The sequence below is a fragment of the Pleurodeles waltl genome, chromosome 4_2 (genome assembly GCF_031143425.1).
Source record: "Pleurodeles waltl isolate 20211129_DDA chromosome 4_2, aPleWal1.hap1.20221129, whole genome shotgun sequence".
NCBI lineage: Eukaryota > Metazoa > Chordata > Amphibia > Caudata > Salamandridae > Pleurodeles > Pleurodeles waltl.
In genome coordinates, this window is record NC_090443.1 from 42917467 (window position 1) to 42938360 (window position 20894).

At 43.6% G+C, this 20894-nt stretch overlaps 1 protein-coding gene across 1 annotated transcript in view; it reads left to right on the forward strand.

The window, feature by feature from the left end:
* The window catches only part of RNF41 (ring finger protein 41), a 190157-nt gene that overhangs the window by 68530 nt on the left and 100733 nt on the right, over window positions 1-20894 (forward strand). Inside the window, exons 4-5 of the mRNA XM_069230564.1 lie at window positions 12348-12619; window positions 13479-13614. Of these exons, the coding sequence (XP_069086665.1) occupies window positions 12348-12619; window positions 13479-13614 (408 nt within the window). The remainder of the gene's footprint in view (window positions 1-12347; window positions 12620-13478; window positions 13615-20894) is intronic.

Here is a 20894-nt window from a genome sequence, read left to right on the forward strand (position 1 = left end):
CTCTATTGTATTTTCTACTCTCAGCATTATTCTTTAACTGTTTACTTACCTGATTTTGGTTAATAGTGTATATATTGTGTATAACACTTACCGCCAGAAAGAGTATTGTCTCTAAGATATTTTTGGCCTTGTGTCACTAAAATAAAGTACCTTTATTTTTGGTAACACTGAGTATTGTCTTTACTTGTGTATAAGTGCTGTGTAACTATAGTGGGTATTACAGGAGCTTTGTATCACTCCTAGTTCAGCCTAAGCTGCTCTGCTACAGCTACCTCTAGACCGCCTAAGCTGCTAGAACACTGCCTTCATTTCACTAATAAGGGATAACTGGACCTGGTATAAGGAGTAAGTACCTTAGGTACCCACTACAAACCAGGCCAGCCTCCTATATTGGTGGCAGCGGTGGGATAAGTACTTGCAGTTGCTTTACTACTTTACTAGTGCTTTTCACAAGATAAGTATACCCCTATACTTACAGCTATATACGATTGTACCTAGCAGTCATTTTCACTTTCTAAAAAGTTATTTCAAACTTTGTAAAAGTTTTGAAAAGTTTTTCCTTTTTCTAAAACGTTAGGCCAAATAGTTTGCTAACTTATTACTCTTCTCCCTAACCTCTCCCTTTCACTATGTCTGTTGTGGAGGCTACCCCTAGGGTTGTAAAGACAACTTACGAAAGCTTGAATTTCAAAAGTTTGAGGGGTCTCTGCCTAGAAAGAAGTTTAGGGATTGGGAAGAACCCCAACAAGGAATTTCTCGTGAATCTCCTCCCGCAAGATGACCAGGAACATTCTACTGGTCAGGTACTGTCAGAGGGGGAGGTAGAGGGAGATTCCACCCAGGTAGATTCAGGAGACCATTCTGAAGATCCAGGGACGGGTCCTTCCACAGATCTGTCCATTAAAAAACCTCCTAGTGTTGCTGGTAGTGGGAAGGGGTCACACACAGGTAGGGTACCCTTCACACCTAGAGGCAAGGTAACTAGTTACTCAAGTTACGGAAAGGTCTTCCTCTGCTAATTCCCATATCACATCCAACCCTAAGGATCAGTCCCTAGATAGGGAACTCAGAAAGCTGAGGTTGGAAGAGGCCAGACTGAGGCTACAGCAGCAACAGTTGGCCTTAGACAGGGAATCTCTGGCTGTGGAAAGGGAAAGGCAGGGGTTGGGGTTAGTTCCCCATGGTGGCAGCAGCAGTAGTTTCAGGAGCCCCAGTGTTAGAGAACATACATTTGATTCCAGAAACCTGTACAAGGTTGTCCCACCTTACAAGGATGGGGATGACATTTACAAGTGGTTTGCTGCACTTGAGAGGGCCTGTAAAGTTCAGAGGGTCCCTCAATCACTGTGGTTGTCTTTCACTGGTAAGGGGACAGACAAACTCCTTATTGTCAGGGAAGATGACTCGGACAACTACAATGTTCTGAAAAGTGCACTCTTGGATGGATTAGGCTTCACCACTGAACAATATAGAATCAAGTTCAGAGAGAACAGAAAAGCGTCTTCACAGGATTGGATAGACTTTGTAGACTGTTCAGTGACGGCCTTAGAAGTTTGGTTAAATGGCAGTAAGGTGACTGACTATGAAAGCCTATACAATCTGATTTTGAGAAAGCATATTCTTGTGTGTCTGATTTGTTGCACCAATATCTTGTGGACATCGATCTGACCTCTCCCCAAGAATTGGGAAAGAAGGCAGACAAATGGGTCAGAACAAGTGAAAAGAAAAGCTCATACAGGGGGTGACCAGGACAGCAAGAAGAAGGTTGGTAAGTCTCATGACAAGGATGGGGACAGAGATAAAAAAAATCATCAGAGCTTTTATCAGGCACACAAAAATCCTCTGGGGGTGGTGGGTCCAAATTCTCTTCAAATCATCAGTAAAAGCCTTGGTGTTATTTGTTGTGTAAGAACAAAGGCCATTGGGCAAGTGATCCCACTTGTCCCAAGAGAAACACCAAGCCTCCCACCACCACAATCCCCACTGCTTCCACTAGTGCCCCTCGTAATAGCAGTGGTGGTAGGAAAAACTTTACTTATACCCAAACAAAGGGTGTAGTTGGGCTCACGTTTGGTAATGTAGTGGGGGTTGGTCTAATTTGGGGACCACTGAGAGGCTGTTTTAGTCTCTGGTGGTGGCATTGTTCTTGCCACTTTAGTTGCTTGTCCCCTTAATATGGATAAGTACAAGCAACTACCCCTAATAAACGGTGTTGAGGTTGAGGCCTACAGGGACAAAGGTGCCACTGTCACTATGGCGATAGAGAAACTGGTTGCCCCTGAGCAACACCTACTTGGTCATCAGTACCAAGTTACTGACGCCCATTACAACACTGCTGGACACCCCATGGCTGTTGTGAATCTCAGCGGGGGGACCTTGGGGGGTGGGGGTGGGGGCAGGGCTCCTGGTCCAAAGAAGGTTGTGGTATCCACTGACTTATCTGTAGAGTGTCTCTTAGACCGTGATTTAGAAACCTCAGCTTGGGCTGAAGTGGAGTTGGAGGTCCATGCAGCCATGCTGGGCATTCCAGGGCATATATTTGCTCTTAACAGGGCTCAGGCCAAGAAGCAAAGAGGACAGGGAAACTTGGATCCTGGAACAATGGACCAAGTGCTCCCAAAAACTAGGGGTAGAAAGGGCAAACCCTTGTTCACTATCCCTTCGTTTCCAGAAGATTCCCCTTTTGATGAGGATGAGTCAACTTCCTGTGCAGAACCTACAACAGAGGAGCTTCAAGCTGACACAGCTGAGCTCTTGGGTGCAGGGGGGGCTGCTAGGGAGGAACGGAGTGTGGCACAACAGACCTGCCCCACACTAGAGGGTCTAAGATAGCAAGCTTTCAAACAGCAAACTGGGGATATCAGTGACTCCCATAGAGTTTACTGGGAGAACAGTCTCCTTTATACTGAGGCAAGGGACCCTTAACCTGGTGCTACCAGAAGACTGGTCATCCCTTCACAGTATAGGGAATTCCTCCTAACTCTGGCAGATATTTCCTTGGCTGGACATTTTGGGGCAAAGTAAAACCTGGGACAGACTTGTTCCTCACTTTCACTGACCTCATTTGTCAGAGGACACAGAGGAGTTTTGCCGCTCCTATGTGACCTGCCAAGCCAAATGGCAAGACTGGTGGCACCCCAAAGGCCCCCTTAATCCTACTGCCAGTCGTTTGGGGTGCCCTTTGAGCCTTTGAGAGGGTAGGGGTTGACATTGTTGGCCCCCTTGACCCTCCAACAGCTTCTGGTAATAGGTTCATCCTTGTGGTAGTGGACCATGCCACAAGATACCCAAAAGCCACCCCCTTAAGGACCACTACAGCACCTGCAGTGGCAAAGGCCCTCCTGGGAATATTTTCCAGGGTGGGCTTTCCTAAAGAGGTAGTATGAGACAGGTCTAGTAACTTCATGTCTGCATACTTGAAAGCTATGTGAAAGGAGTGTGGTGTAACCTACAAATTCACCACACCCTATCATCCACAAAGAAATGGACTGGTTGAGAGATTTAATAAAACTCTCAAAGGCATGATCATGGGACTCTCTGAAAAACTCAGTAGATGGGATGTCCTCCTGCCATGCCTCCTCTTTATCCACAAGGAGGTACCCCAGAAATGAGAGGGCTACGGTCCCCTTGAACCCCTCTTTGGTCACCCTGTTAGGGGTCCCCTTGCTCTTGTGAAAGAGGGGTGTGAGCAACCATTGAAGCCCCCTAAATAAGACATTGTGGACTATGTACTTGGCCTAAGATCCAGAATGGCTGAGTACATGAAAAAGGCCACAAAGAACCTTCAGGCCAGCCAAGAGCTTCAAAGGCAATGGTATGACCAGAAGGCTGTCCTGACTGAGTGCCACCCAGAACAGAAAGTGTGGGTTTTAGAGCCTATAGCCCCAAGAGCATTCCAGGACAAATGGAGTGGATCCTACCTCATTTTGGAGAAAAAAGGTGAGGTCACCCATCTTGTAGACCACAGCACTGCCAGAAGTCCCCTTAGGGTACTTCATGTCAACCGCCTTAAACTTTACTGTGATAGGGCAGATTTAATCCTACTCATGACCACAGATGAGGGGAAGAGAGTGACCCTCTCCCTGACCTCTTCTCCAACAGTGAAGCTGATGACTTAGTGGAAGGAGTGGTGCTTGCAGACTGCCTCACAGCAGAGCAGAGGGAGGACTGCAAGAACTTACTAGGCCAATTTTCTGACCTCTCTTCATTCATACCTGATACCATTACTTTTTGTGAGCAAACCATTGATACTGGAGACAGTTTACCTGTCAACAGGAAGATGTATAGGCTGCCTGACCATGTCAGAGACTGTATTAAGTCTGAGGTGCAGAAAATGTTGGACCTGGGTGTTATTGAGCCCTCTGATAGCCCCTGGGCCTGACCAGTGGTGCTTGTCCCCAAACATCATAGGAAATAGAGAAATGCAGTTTAGTGTTGACTATAGAGGATTGAATACTGTAACTAAAACAGATGCTCACCCGATACCCAGGGCAGATGAGCTCATAGATACTCTGGCCTCTGGCAAGTATCTAAGCACCTTTGATTTGACTGCAGGGTATTGGCAGATCAAGTTCAGAGGATCCTAAGCCAAAAACTGCATTTTCAACCATAGGAGGGCATTATCAGTTCACAGTTATGCCCTTTGGTTTGAAAAATGCACCTGCCACTTTCAAACGCTGGTGAAAACAGCCCTCCAAGGTCTGGAAGTTTTTAGTGCAGCATATTTACATGACATTGCTGTATTTAGCTCCACCTGGTCCACCTGTGGAAAGTTTTGGAGGCCCTCAAAAGGCATGCCTCACTATCAAGGCTTCAAAATGCCAAATGGGGCACGGGAATGTGGTTTATCTGGGCCACCTGGTAGGTGGAGGACAGATTGAACCGCTACAGGGGAAGATCCAAACAATTATGGACTTGGCTCCCCCTACTACTCAGACCCAGGTCAGAGCCTTTCTAGGTCTCACTGGGTATTACAGGAGGTTCATTAAGAACTATGGCTCCACTGTTGCCCCTCTTAATGACCTCACTTTCACAAAGATGCCTAAAAAGGTATTGTGGACAGCCAGCTGTCAGAAAGCTTTTGAGGAGCTTAAGCAGGTGATTTGCACTGCACCTGTCCTAAAAGCCCAAATTACTCCAACAACTTCATTGTCAAGACAGATGCATTGGAACTGGGAGCTGGGTTAATGTTATCACAACTGAACTCGGAGTGCCCGGATCAACCTGTTGCTTTTATCAGTAGGAGGTTGAACCCTAGAGAAAAGCATTGGTCAGCCATAGAGAGGGAGGTTTTTGTTGTGGTCTGGGCCCTGAAAATGTTGAGACCATGCTTATTTGGGACTCACTTCATTGTTCAGACAGACCACAAACCTCTCTTATGGTTAAAACAGATGAAAGGTGAAAACCCTAAATTGTTGAGGTGGTCCATTTCCCTACAGGGATGGACTTTATAGTGGAACATAGACCTGGAAGTAACCACTCCAATGCAGATGGACTCTCCAGATATTTCCACTTAGACAATGAAGACTCATCTGGGCAAGGTTAGCCTTATTGTCCCTCGTTTTGGGGTGTGAGGGGGGGTTGTGTAGGAAAGTACCATCTTTCTTGGCATGTTACCCCCGATTTCTGCCTGTTTGTCTCCAGTTTCACAGAAACCTCTGTTGTACCTTGGCATGACTGAGGTTTTAGATCTGCCCTGTGACCTGGAGGGGCACACTAAGCATATCCTCATTTTGCTGACAGTGGACTACTGCCTTGTCACAAGTTTAGGGTCGGACTTGGACAGAAAATAAGCTTGGGTATCAAAATGAAAGCATCCCCCATTATTGAATTTGATAACTAAAACAGTGGCCCATATTTGCAAACTGGGTCAGTTTTGAACTTGTAAAAGCATGTTGTATGATTATTTTTAAAGATATGGAGGACTGCATGGATTTGCCGCAATCAGTGTTTGGTTTAATATCAGGGAAATCTACAGTAGAAACTGGCCCAGCATACTACAAAACAGCCCACATACAAAGAACAAGCATTTGCAATGCAGTGGGTCTCACATTTGCTCAAATTAGAGCTATTAGCGTTGTAAACTCCTAACTGGACTTTTCTTGTCACATAAATTAAAAATGAAAAGTAAAATAGTTTCACATAAGCAACCCACTTCAAAGTGTCACACCATGAGCATGAAGGACACACACGAAAGGAAAAAGAAGTTTGCTAGCAGTCCAGCATATCGGCAGAAGTGCAATTAGCCTTGTAAAAGGGTCAGTGTCCAAGGCGTTAACCAAACCGCTCCAAGGAGGGACAAAAGTAAAGCATTTACCAACGAAAACAAAGGATTTTCAAAGGGCAAGCCCATGGACGAGTGATAGTGATGGGCGTGCAGTGGGCGTGGTTAAAAGCCCAGATACATACCAACAGGTCGGAAAAGCAGTGCTTGCGCGCTGCTATGCTCGACCTAAAAAAACGGCCCACAAAATGATCTGTCAGTGCAGTCTATCAGGCACTGCCTGATTGCCCTATAGGCCAGTCCAACCCTGCACAGGTTTGGCATGTAGATCGATAATGCAGCATACCGTGTTTTGTGAAACCATAGTCATGGCCAGAACTTCTTATCTGTGCTACTGGAATGGTGGCCCCACTTGTGTAAAGTTCTGCTTCAATGCACTAATCGTAATTCTTATGCTAACATTCCAAACACGTGTTGTACACAGTGTTGTGGCACATGGAATACGTGCATAAGTGTGCCAGAGTAATGAAGGCCTGCAGATTCCATTTTAGAAACCCCTAACCTGCTCCTGTGCACAAGATAGAGATAAGATTGTTTACCCAGATGGTGGAAGTGTTTCGCTGACATTCCTGAAGTTGGAGGGAGGAGACCTAGACAATGAAGTGAGTACAGAGAAGAGTGGACCCCTTTAGAAATTCACTGAGGCCGTTCTGCTGGGAGGGGCTGCTGATTAGTCTTTCTGCAGTAATGCAATGTGGAAGATGTTTGGGACTGAAGTTTCTTTTCTGTGTGAAAAGGATCTTTTTAAATGAGCCAGCCTTTTGTATTTCCCATGATCATTGTTCAATGTGGCTGTTGATAAGCCAGGCATAGAAAGTGCATGCCTATTTGTGCCTCTGATGTGGGCACTTCAGACTTGAGACTACCCTGCTGTGAGAATCATTACTCTGCATTGCAGCATACTATGATGACTGCTGTGCACCCAGAGCCGGTTTCTGACTGACAGCCAACTTCTCAGATGAGAGGGGATTATTACCTGGAGTCTTGCCTAACTTGAAGTACTCTATGCCTGAACTTAGTGACCGGAAGCCAGCCAGCCTACTGAGAGAGGGAAAGATCCAGCCAGAATGTGGTGCTGATGGTCTACCCAGTAGAAAGGAGACTGCACAGAGAGACTAGTGAGTCTGAAAGTATGGGTGTAGTCTGTCCAGAAGTGAAATGCCAAGTGGGAATTGCAGATTGGCAGCTAACCTCGAAGCTGTGCAATTAGAACAATTGCGACTGGACCGATTGAAGGCAAGGCCTGTGCCTATGGCTGTCACTACCACCACCGCTGCTAGCATGTCACTGTGTCCCTGTCTACGTGGCTGCCCATCTGCTGCTCAGCACCAAGTGACCAAGAAGTGGGCCAATGCCTACCCCCAGTCCCCACCAGCAACGATATCTGGGTTCATCAAGCCTTAAGTGCTGAAGGGGATGTACTTGACCCTGTTTGCACAGCTGTAATAGGAGGTATTCCTGGACAGCAGAGGCAAACCACCCCAACTCCAAGGATGAGGCCCATGCTTGCCCCAAGGTCCCCTGAACAAGGCCTTACTGATCATCCATTAGAAAGGGCATGCATTCAAACTGATGAACTTTGCACTCTGTGCCTCCTAACACTGTAAAGTCACTGCAATTCACTTAACACTAAATTTTCATTGGGAGTCCAGGGGTCAGTGGGTGCAGAAAGATTCTCTGCACTAAATGGATTAAGTTGCATGATTGAAGACAGGGTGAGTTTGAATAAAGCGAATACCAGTTCACGGATTCTGGATACCATGATGCACACCAGTGGGGCACACATGGTGGTCTACGTTGTGGCTTCAGAAACAGCAAAAGGGGTCTGGCCACGGGTGACTCCCTACCTTTGTCATTCACAACAGCCAGTATGAAGGGCAACAGGCCTAAAGGGTAGGACCAACAAGTAGATCTACAACCTATGCCCACACTCGCACAGCTTGCAGTATTTCCTTAATTCTCACACCAGCCCATGGCCTCAGATGCAGTGCTTCACTCTTAGGCTTTTGTGCATACTTACCCTTCCAACTGCGTAAGCCTGCATTCCCCTCTTGTCACACAATAACACTCCCTCCTGACTCATGCCCATTGAATGGGGCTGATCTCGCCCCCACACCAGCCCACTCAGCCTCGACCCAATCACCTTTCCCGTTCTATCTACCAGACTCAGAATATTTTCCCCTCTTGCACCCGCCCTCAGGTTGTTGGTGGAAGTAAATAGGCATCTAGTTCTACGAGAAGAACAGATATTCTGTAAGTGCATTTGTGGACAGATGTGCATGTTTATGAATGATGGGTAATTTAATGTGTGCTGTTTGAGAGGTGTTCCCATGTAAGTGCTGAGGGACTGTGTGGTGTGAATGCAAAGTTAGCATTGTGAGTGCTGAGTGAAAGGAGCGCCTATATGTGTGAGTTTGTGGCGTGCTTGTGTGACAGCTGGATGACTATTGTGTGTATGTCTGTAAGAGTAGTGTGAGCTGTGTGACTAACTGAGCCAAACCTAGAACTCTGACTCAGGAAGATGTATTTTTGGAACCTCGAGCCAAGACTTCACGTGACCTCTGCCACCCACCTCCCTTTGCCTATAACCAAGCCCCCTTATCTAGTGGCTAAATAGTGCAACATTAAACAAGGATCCTGGGATCAAATGGTTTATCTGCTTGACTAAATTGTAGGACCCCAGGCAATTACTGTTTTTCACTATGCCTCCTTTTTCTCTGTCCTCTCATTTGAGTATACCTTTAAAAAGACCTCATTTTAGGATGCTTGCTCTACAAAAACCTCACTTGTTTATGTTTGATAGATTTTAATGTTACTCCATATGTTATTAAAACTCTTGCAGTGTTAACATTAATTTACTTGTATCTTGGTTCACTAATAGCAAAAGCGTTGGAGGCATTAATATATCTAGTTTTATGTTTAGAAATAATGGGGTAGATTTACTAAAAACCCATGCAACACAGTGCAGCAATCAGTTGCAGCACTCCATTGCGTGAGAGTAGAGAGCAGGGCGGCACCATATCTGTTAAATTAGCGCTGATGGACAATCCGTGTAATACACATCTTTGCACGATAGCGCAAGGCTGTGCGCGCAATGTGTGGCATAGGTTATGCACTGTGTAAGAAAATAATATATCTAGACTAAATTTAAAACTTTTTCCAATTTGGATGCATGCTGTACACTGCAGCACAGATGCTAAGTGGGAGACATTTGGAGAAATAAAAATATTATCTCCTTTTTAACACCTCCCTCAAGGAGGCAGTATTTCTTGGCACAAAGCCCTGTCTACTACAGTTAGTACACAGGTCTTTGCATTAAAAACCATGGAAACCTAGAACATTCATTCACTATCCTTGTAACAGCCCTTTGTCACAAAGTAAAGTATTGCAGAACAAAGCGCTGCTTTACATTACTTTCAGGCAATTTGCAAACATGAATTCCAAATAAACATTTACAAACCCAGTGCATAAAGTTAATAAATCTGCTCCAAAACTTCTGATAAATGTCACTTAATGCAGAAGTTCATTCTAGTGTTCTGAAGTGAAAGGCTTTTACTTTAAATAAATACACTTTTGAAGAGTCCTTAGCTCATTTTTTTCACAACTATTTACATACCATGCAGAGGGCTTTTTTTTGCATAATAGTGCTTACTAGCAAGCCAGATAATTTGTTGGGGTTAGCGGAATGCTCCGCTCCACTTGCGGAGTTAATGGAGGTTTGGGAAGTCCATGTTCCGCTTGAAGCGTGTATTTGTCCAGAAAGCTCCATTAGCCCAGCCAGCGGAGCATAGCTCACACGGTACGCGCTGAAGCCCAGTTGGGCTGCACAGCGCAAGCGCAGACAGTCTGATCTTGCACTGTGCAGGCCATAACTGGGCTTCTGCGTGCACCGGAGCAGGGGAATGAGTCAGCCGCTGAAGAGGAGGACCCCCCTGGGAAGACCCAGGTAAGTTCTCTACTCTCCTCTTCTCTTGATCGTTGTTTGTGCACACTGGTGTACAAACAATGACTGAAACAGCAGCTTTCATACCCCATAAATGACGGAACTCATGACATTTTTGAAAACATAATTGATAATATCAATGTAATATTTGCAGTAACATTTTTGACAAAAAAAAGACTATGCATGACGGGGGTGCAAGTTATAGTTACCTTGGGGCACAAGTTATAGTTACTTGAGATAACTAACTATAACCGGTGAATATCTATGGCTTTGTACATTTAAAATGTGAGCCTAAATATAACGTCCCTGTAATCTTTATTGTAACTTAGAAGAATAGATAGATAGTTATAAATGGTCTTTGGAAAGGGTTGTTAAATCAACAGTCTAATTTTCTTGCAAAATTAATCTTATCTGTGGTGTAAATCCTGGTGTGTACTAGGAAGTATCTTCCACAAAAATGCACTAGTCGCAGTATTACTGGTAAAAAGCAAGCACATCTTTCACTGCCCTTGAGGATTAGATGCTAGTAAAACGTTATTTTCATATTTGCGACTAGGCTCAAAACTTAGAACCAGTAGTTGGTTCAGAAGCGTATTAATCTTCAAGGTAAGAGCGGTAGTTATAGTTGAAGCCCACAATGTTATGCTTTTAAAAAACTGCGTAAAATTCTGGACTAGCCTTTTAAATCACATAGTGACGGAGTTAGTGCCTTTATAACAGATAGCAAGCAGCAAATCCGAATTTACTGGCAAGTAGCCTCTCCCTTTCTTAGTTTGGCAGTTTAATAACTCTTATAGTTGGGGAAATGAAAATCATCTCTCCAACTTATAATAAAAAAAAAGGGGTAAAATAACCTCACTGGCTGCATTGTTAGCAGTACGTTGCACTGGGGGAGGAGATAACAAAGCAAAGTGGACTTGAAATGTAATATGTGGGTTATTGACATTGCCTATATTTGGTGGCTTATCACATAACTTTGCCCCTTGCAGAGGCTCAACATCTGTCCTTTTGTTGACTCTAATTTCCAGATTATCTGGAACGTGGGCCCAAGGTTTTTTTTAGCTGTAGGGTTTACACTGTTTTAAAAGGGGTCGTTCCCGAAAGAGAAGCTGTTAAAAACATTATAGACTATCTGGATTTCACAGACTAATGTACAAATGTTAGTTACAGACTGTATTGCACAACAACACCAATTTAGTACCTCAGTGGCCTGTTTAAAATCTGCCTTCCTGAAATTGATCTTTACTTTATTAATAAAATAAATCTAATGTATCTAGCAATTTATTTTTATTTATTTATAATTTTTTTTAACTGTGCAAATGTTGGCATGACAAGTAGACTGAAGTATCTGACAAGTAAATAACAAGGTCTCACTGAAAACATCCAAGACTTCTAGTTTAAACTACCTGTAATGTGCATTATCTGAAATGCAAGGAAATTATGCTACACACCCTCTTTTTCAGAAAATAGAGAATTATTTGTAGAAATCTGACTAGACTTAATTTCACGGTTTGTCTTTATCAGGATCACAGTGAGTTTGCTTTTCCATTGCTGTTGGTTTCATTCACATAGATCTTCCTTGGACTAGGTTAGATATAAAGTAATTTAGGATGCCTGTGTCAGAACTGGTAGAATGCTCTCTTTTACCAGTTAAGAATGTGTATAGCACAGAATTGCTACTTGCTGTTTATGATAATATGGCCAGCAGGGTTCAATAACCTTTCATTTAAGTTTGTTTGTCCATAAAATGTTGGAGGAATCATAATGGATTTTTAAAAGTGTTTCTGAGCCCTGTTACTTGTTTTTTTAGTTGTGGATGTGAAATTGGTGTTCACGTAGGCATAACATAAGGAAATAATAGAAAGGTTGGCAATTATGCTCGTCTTCCTTCTTCCATTTAAAAAAAGAAAAAAACAAAACAAAAAAAAAAAAAACTGCCGTGGTGGGATAGTAATGGACTCCACAGGTAATAAAAGCAGCCTAAGTGCTAAGAGCACCTAAGTCACCATTATTATGACTCCTACTTATCACTAGAGCAGACCATGCATACAAAATCTAAGACCTGGTGGGTGCGAAGCTCTGATATGTTTCTAACTGTTGACCCTCTGTCCCTCTCCCTAGGCTCCTCACTGTGAGCACGCCTTTTGTAATGCTTGCATTACCCAGTGGTTCTCGCAGCAGCAAACCTGCCCAGTGGACCGCAGTGTGGTGACCGTGGCTCACCTGCGCCCTGTCCCCCGGATCATGCGGAACATGCTCTCTAAGCTGCAGATTACTTGTGACAACGCAGTTTTTGGTTGTTCTGTGGTGGTTCGACTCGACAACCTGATGTCTCACCTTAACGATTGCGAGCACAATCCCAAACGTCCTGTGACCTGTGAGCAGGGATGTGGGTAAGTGTGCAGGGGTCTTGGGTGAGTGGGTTGGGAGAATATACAGCAAGGTGACACAGCGAGAAAATATGGATGCTGCTGACATATATGCTTTATCTGTAGGGCACAAGTTTAAATATTCATAAGGTTAACTTATTCTTTTCCTTAGTTGATAAAGTGAGTAATGATCATATCTGTTATGTATAGTTCTGAGAAGCAGAAGTGATATGTAATGCTACATAAATACATTGTTGTCGTAACTGAGAGACCTGATTTTCTGTTGGCCTTGCCCTAGGGATTTGAGTAAGTGCACTGGGGGTGTGGAACCTAAAGGACTGAGTTTATGCTGACTTCTGATTAAATATGAAAGTTTGTAGGTGTAGAAGAAGCCATATGTATACAAAGGCTGAACAGACTGTACAGCTGAGTTCTACGAGTAAATTGTAATACTCTTCAGGAAATTAATTTGTGGGTCAAGGAAACTGCTTTCTGACTAATGGAAAGTGTACTTTATGTTGTGAGAATTTCCTAATACTTTTCTTGTCACACCTCTAAGTTCACAGAAAAAAGAATCATGACTGAGCAAAGGAGCCTTTAATTAGAACAGCCATTACAATAGTGCTCGAAGAATGCACAGTAAAATACTGCAGATAAGTTATTGGGTCTTCAGCAGATCAATAGTACCAACTAAACCTGTTAAACCCCTTATTAAACAAACTGTGCATACTTGGCAAGCTAGTGATGCCTTCTGTGTGAGGTTAACCTTATTGTGTTCTGCATCTTTGTATAAAGCACACTGCTACGAAATTACGTTTTTCCTCACTGTGATGCGAACGTGGTTAAATCATTATGACTGTTTCCTCCTCTTGCTTCTTCACAGATTAGAAATGCCAAAAGACGAGCTTCCAAACCACAACTGCATTAAGCACTTGAGGTCAGTGGTCCAGCAGCAGCAAACCAGAATTGCTGACCTGGAAAAGTCCTCGGCTGAGAATAAGCACCAGCTCTCTGAACAGGTAATGCCTCCTATTCATTACTTTGTATGCATCACTTGGCAATTGGCAAATAGATACAAATATGTTCCCTTTTTCCAAAGGAGGTGGGCATGTTGGGTGGCATACAAAGCAAGTTGCCAAGGAGATAGAGGGGGTTGGAGCAAAATTAGTTTTTTAGAAGATGACAAAGTGCAGATTGTGCGAGGGTGTGAAATTATGAATTTTTAAAAGAATGTTCGCAGATTGAACCTATTCTAGATTCACATGTTGTGCAGTATGCCATGTAGCTGAATCCCTATTTTCCTGTATAATCTGTCATTCCTACCTACTGATTCTTACCCACACTTTTCCCTGTGATTGCCCTCCCACACTTACTTCTTGTATGAGTTCTTCATTAATAATCTGTCCTTGTTCCAAAGAGAGATCTTGTTTGATGGTGTTTATATATCTTTGTTACATCCTTCAGTTGTTTCTTCCTGATACATGTGTGTTTCTTTAAATATAGCTGAGTTGTTAACCTTTCAAATATTTTTTGCTTCTTTTGGATTGTTCTTATATATCTTTGAACCAAATAGCTGTTCAAGCACATCTCACCCTACCTTTGTGTTTATTTTAATTTAGAACTCTTGTTTACTTTGCCTCACCAGTGTAGCACCAAATAAGTCTCCTTTATTGATTTAAAAAATAAAATTAAAAAAAAAGTAACATTTCCTTTACTGCTATAAGTTACTGCTGCTTTCACGCAATAACTTTCTTTAAAAAGCTTAAGGCCTAATCGTACCAGGGTGAAAGGTGCTGAATGAGAAACATTGCAACCTGATAAAAGGTGCTGAGAAATGGTGCAACTATGTAACCCATGAGAAGAAATATGTTGATGTGATGGAAAAGAAAATCGGATCAAATCAAGAATAAATGTGTTGTGTTTGTAAATTGATTTATCCCTGGAATACTGTGTGAATATCTATAATCATGGCTTCCCCACACTCGCCTTCTTTAAATGTTAGTGTGGAACAGCGAGGGCAAACCATATAAAAGATGGGTTTGGTGACTGAGGAAAAAAGGCTTAGCTGATTTTGGGTAGAAAAGGAGACATTGGGGGACTAATGTGCAGACTCTGACATTGCTGAAAGCTTTTTTTTAAATATATAAAATCTGAAAACGTGCAAAGGACATTTCATCAACACTGAAAGAGCCAACACAAACTATGCCTTTTTCTGACAAGCCTTGATAGCTGACAAAAATTGAATACCAAAGTTAAAATTCAACCACTAAGTTAAGAAGTCTCTTCTCAAAAAGATAAGTTTACGTACCGTACTGAAAAGTTGAATGTCTTCCAGGTCAAAACACAAAAGTGCCGGTAAGACTGTACATATAGTCCAGGTCTCAACTTTGAATGAAAGCCCCAAAAAAGTCATGTCTGTGGAACGAACGGCAGAGTTTCTAATTCAAAAAACAAATGAGAGACTTTGTGGTCAAAACTGATATCAGTGGAACATGTTGCACAAGCTGGAGAGAAGGGCACAGTCCTGATCTCTTGGAGATCCCAGTAACACCTGCTCCATTACTGCTATATGTACATAATACACATGAAAAAAAGGATTAACAGGAATATTATATACACGATGCTTTAGAAAAAGAAGAGAAGATATGGGAGAATGGAAACGCTGATGCTTCACAAGGGGAAATAGAAAGTGACCTATGTGGCATATTCAGTAAGGGAGAAATGGGGCTTCCTAAACATACATTGGAAGAATGTTAATAAATCACATCAACACAGCAGCAACCATGCACATTTACAAAACACTGTAGCCCTGTAAACATGGCTCAGCCCTGCCTTGCTTGGACAGGGGGGTAACCCGACGGCCAACCAAAGACCCTATTTCTAACAATGCCCATGTGATCTTCATGGTTCTCTTGTGAAGTGGAGCAGTGCATGATCTATTGAAGGCAAAAAAAAAAATAATACAAAGTTTGCATGTAGATTTAGGGGGGAAAGAATCTGAAGATGGTGGTCATGTACTGTGATAGGGTGGGCTTACTGACGTTGCCATAATGGTCTCCTGTGGTCAATGGCCAAAACTAATGCCTTATGAATGTGGAAGGTTTTCAAGCCACATAAAACGATTGTAGCAAGTAAGAAAACATTCTGATAGAAACTTCAAGCCACAGAGCCCTCGCCTATTGATTATTTCCCAGTTGTCCATTTGTATATGGAAACTTTTCAGTAGTACCTTTGTGCACCAGTAGGTGGGGGCCATGCAGCTCCTCACTGACACTGATTCGAAAATGATGTGTGGAGTCTATATGGGAGCCACTTCTCCACTTTCATCAGTTCCTTTCTTTCTGCACCACCAGACTTGGATCCGGAGTGACCTCTCATCTCTTTGATACTCCTATCACCCCAAACAAATTCAAAAACCTTGTGCATGAGAAATGTCACTTGGCAAAATGACAGGTTTTAAGCCTTTCCCATTACCTATTCCGGCCCAACCAGAGTTTCTGGGGCCATCTGCCACTCCTAAACACATCGAAGAGTTCTTCAAGGCTATACTCAGACTCATCGAATCCTTGCCTAATCCCTCTGGCGCGGCTTTGGGCACAATGGAGCTGAAAGGCCTGACATCCGGAATATCCTGTGGGTTGTCTCTTGGTGCCAGTCAGACCCTCTGTGTCCATCAAGGGGCTTCCCCAAGCTTCAACTTCACCTCCAGCGCACAGGTCCACGCTGATTCCTGGAACTTCAACAGTAATAACTCCTTCCACGCTGGAAAACTAAGTACCTATTTTAGTCTCTGAGTTAGAACTGGTTCAGCCTTTGCCAAGGCTGCACCTAGCTCTCCTGCACCTCAGCCTTTACAAGTGAGAGTTCTTTCTCTGCAGTCCCTATTTGGCACAAATTCAGACAATAACTACGATGAGGGTGATGAGATTGGCCAGCCATAACACAAGGAGAATTGATACAATGAGTACCATGAGGCTGTTGGCCTTGATGTCTCCTTTGAATTGGACTCCTTCCACCTCGTGGTCCAGCCACTGAGGAGAGTGCTGCCTGTGCCATGACAGTGTGTAGGACGGCTGAAGTCCTTGATCTCCAGCTCCCCACCTTGGATGTAAAGACCAGTGTCCTTAAAGAACTCCTTCAGTCAAAGCAAACATCCACTGAGCCTCTCCAACATTTTAACAAGGCCCTTACAGATACCTTGTCAGTGGAATGGGCTAAGCCTTGCTCTGGTGTCCTGGTCAACTGCTAGATTGCACAACGCCATTGCCCTGCCCTGGGCAAGCTGGCATTTTTATCTTTGCACACCAACATTTTCCAATATACCCCCCCCCCGCCCCCCCCCCCCCCTGATTGGGAGTCTAAAGGGGTGGAGTCATTTGCTAAGAGTCTTTTCTCGGCCACCAGCTTGGTGCTCCGATCTGTAAATGCTAGCTGCTGCCTGGGGCGATGTTACAACTGGATTCAGTAGCTTGTCTTGCCAGGTGTTCATGAAGGTCTCTGACCTGCCCTCACCCAGGCCATACAAGGGCAGTCACAATACTGCCAAATTCACAATTCTTTATAGGTTGGACTTCAGATTCCATCGGGCAAGCATTTGGCACCAGTGTTGCCATTCGCTGCTAAAGTTCGCTGCTGTCCACTGTTTTTTTTTTTTTCAGGAGATGTCCAATCGTCCTTTATGGACTTGTGGCTCAGCGAGACTCGCCTGTTTGGGTACAAGATGAACTCTGTTTTTGAGCGGTTTAAGGAAAGTAGAGCCACTGCATCCTCCTTGGGCGTGTCTGCCTCTCTTCTCCAACTGCATCAACCCTAATGCTCCTTTTATGCCTTTGGCAGAGGGGCCCCATGTCATCAGCCAGTCCAACTTCCACAAGTAGCCCAACAATTTTGTGACTGGCCATGATGCTGATCTCCCCCCACCGTCCCTGTCAACTGGCTGCCCAGTCCGCTACGCCCCTGCATCCCCACCTGTGTAAACCCCTTTATTGTGCCCTTAGCAGAGCACAGCCACCTGGTGGAAGGCAGGATCCAGTGATTTTTGCTAAATTGGCATGCCATAACATCGGACAGGTGGGTCCTGCAAATAGTTTGACGTGATTATGCCCTACCTTTAATTCTCTTGTTGCCACACCTACCACCGTCTAAGTCTCACAAGCAATTGACGGAGGACCATCTTTCCATTTTGCAGTGTGAAGTGCAAAGCCTTTTGGCCAAAGAGGCTACTTGAGAATGTTCCCCCAACCAGAACTAGGAAATGGTTGCTTTGCAGCGTGAATCTCTTCTGGATTCATATGCTGGTCGTTATTCCACCATCTAGTGGTTGGGTCCAGAAATTTCCAATATTTCACCATTTTTATTTTTTATTTTTTTAAAGTCTATGTTCTTTTTCTCCCTTTGTTTGTTGGTCGGCATCGACTGAACCTTTATTTGGTGTCCCTGTGTGACATCGTACTTCCTGCGGATGTTCCCACCTTAAGTTTGCGTCTTAAGATTTGTTTTCCGCCAGTGGGTCTGGATATTTGCAGAGGAGTCTCCAACACAAGGAAAAAACTTTGAAGGATTTGCGTGGAATTCAACGAGAACTTCGTCAGAGTAAAAGATTAATGCCAACGAGAATGGCCGACATAAGATAGATCGCAAATGTATTTCTTTAACTTGACCGATTGCCAAGAAGGCCCATTCGGGGGGCCCCGTGCTTGGAGTAATGGAAAATAAATTTTTCCAGTTTTGCAAAAAATGCCATCATGTAACATCTGTTTTCCGATCAACCACCAGAATGAAGATTGCAGCGCCGACTCCTTGTTTGCACCGAAGACATTGAGGGTGAGGGCGAGACAAAAAATGGCCCATCACACCTTGCAAGGCCAAAAAACAGCACCAAAGTGCTCCAATACCTTCAGGTCGAATTTGTGCTATATAAAACCTCAAAAAATAAATAAATAAAAAATCCCTAAGAGATCTGGGACTTTTCAGCAACAATGAGAATGTCGCAGAGGAAGCTGAAGGAGAAACTTTAGAGGGTGATTGGGAGATCATCGAGGTTGAAGAAGAAGCACCAAAGAAGAGCAGAAAATCGGAGGTAAGAGCCTACAACCTCTGCTAAGATACCAGAGTCGAAGAGAACAGACTCGTGGGCACAAAAACGACCCTCTGCATCGAAACGCTCCCCTTCGGCAGGCACACCCCATGAAGAGGAGTCTCATGGAGCCCTAGTGGGGGTTTTCAGTGGAGAAAAAACTCTGGAAAAAGCAAGCTTTGTTAAGGGACGGAAGGCCAAAGGATTCATAGTCGTTGAAGGGCCAAGATTCACAAGCAGAATATCGAAGCTCGCTCTCTGAGACATTGTCCAAAGAAACTTTAGCTTTGAAAAGGAAAAACTCGACACATGACCCTGAAGAGCTGGCCATTAAAATTGGGGAAAAAAAGAAAAACCTAGAAGCCAAAATGGCTGCCCTTCTCCAAAAGAAAAAGGAATTTGATGAGCGTCTGAAGGGATTGTGGATCTCACAGAAGGCTTAGACAACAAAAGACACGTCAGAGGTAGAACAAAGTGTCTTGCAACAGGGGCGGTATATCTCAGAAGAAGGGGTATACATGTATATCTGAAACACGGCGATTGGTTAGTAAGAACAAACTCGTACCAAAGATGCAAACATGACATTCAAATAGTGATGACGAATCTGCACACACTAGGTTTCTCATCAAACATAGAAAAATCCTCTCCACAACCAGGAAAATATTTTTTTGTGAGCCAGGTTAAATTCAAATCAAGGGAAAATATTCCCCAGCGAGAAAAATAACACAAACCCCTCTGGGAGAGACTGTTATTTACAAGAAGGGGCAAGCTCTGACAGCAAGGACAGTGGGTAAGCTATTGGGAAATATGAAATCATGCATTCCCTTAATCCCACATGTGAGACTTAATATGAGAGGAATCCAAAAATGTGTGGTGGAACAGTAAAAACATTACTCAAGGAAGACCTTCTCTGCAACCTACTCTGTGACCATTACCAGATGCCTCACACATAGGATTAGGAGCACACAGGGGGATCCCTGAAAATGCGAGGTATCTGGAGGGATCAGGATGCTGTACAGCGCATCAACATCCTGGGACTAAAGACTGTTTTTCAAGCTTTGAAAGCTTTCCAAAGACATCTTTGGGGAAAGACAATATTGATTTAGTCAGACCATACAACGAGAATGTTTTACATCAACAGTCCGAGAGGTACTCAGTCTCCACCCCTCTCAAAGCTAGCTCAGCAACTCTGGAAATGGGCAATACTAAGAAACCTGGAGATTCAAGCGATTCATCTTCCAGGGAGGGACAATGTCAAGGCAGACAGAGTGCGCAGGCAGGCCTCGTACACCCCCAAATGGGAACTCAACAAGGACTGTTCCACAACATTTTTCAGAAAAGGAATACACCAACAGTGCATCTGTTTGAAACTCCTCGGAACGCGAAAGGACAGTACTTTGCCTCCACGCCCGATACACCCACGGTCTCTGGGGAATGTCTTTTTGATAAACTGGTCGGGGACATTTGCGTGTGCTTTTCCCCCAGTTCCACTATTGCACAAAGTCATCAACAAATGCTAAAGGATTTTTTTTTTTATTGCAATGCATTGGGCAAGACAAACATGGTACTCCGAGATAGTGCAACTAGCTCAAGGGAGATTTGGCTACCAGAACAACAAGATCTGTTGTCATTTGAAAGGTGAAGGGTATTACACACAGAACCAGAATATTTGAAACTAACGGCGTGGCTCCTGAAGAGTTAGAATTCGCAGCTACCAGAAAAAACAATGGCATTATTAAGAGAAGCAAGAAAATCAATAACCCGAAAATGTCATATGACAAAATGGAAGGGATTTTCACTATAGTGTATAAGGAATGGTTTAGGAAAAAAAATCACAAGGGAAAAGACAGCTAAAATATTTAACTTAGCTTTTACAACAAGGTCTTACATATGCATCGTTAAAAGTTCATCTACCAGCTATACTGGCCTACACAAGAGGTCATATGATAAGAAGTTTTTTTACAGCATCAGTGTAAAACGATTCTTAGAGGGTGCTAAAAGAATAGCACTGTAGGATGTTGGCTCTGTTTATACTATACTAAAATGAGGTATGGTGTGCACAGTCCAGGGTTACCCAGAGGCTTAACCGGGGCTAAAGTAGATAATACTAATGCTCTCTTTCGTGGTAGTGTGGTCGAGCAATTAGGTTTATTAAAGGGTAGTGCAAAGCATTTGTTGTACACACACAGTCAAGAAATGAAGCACACTCAATGACAAAGTGGT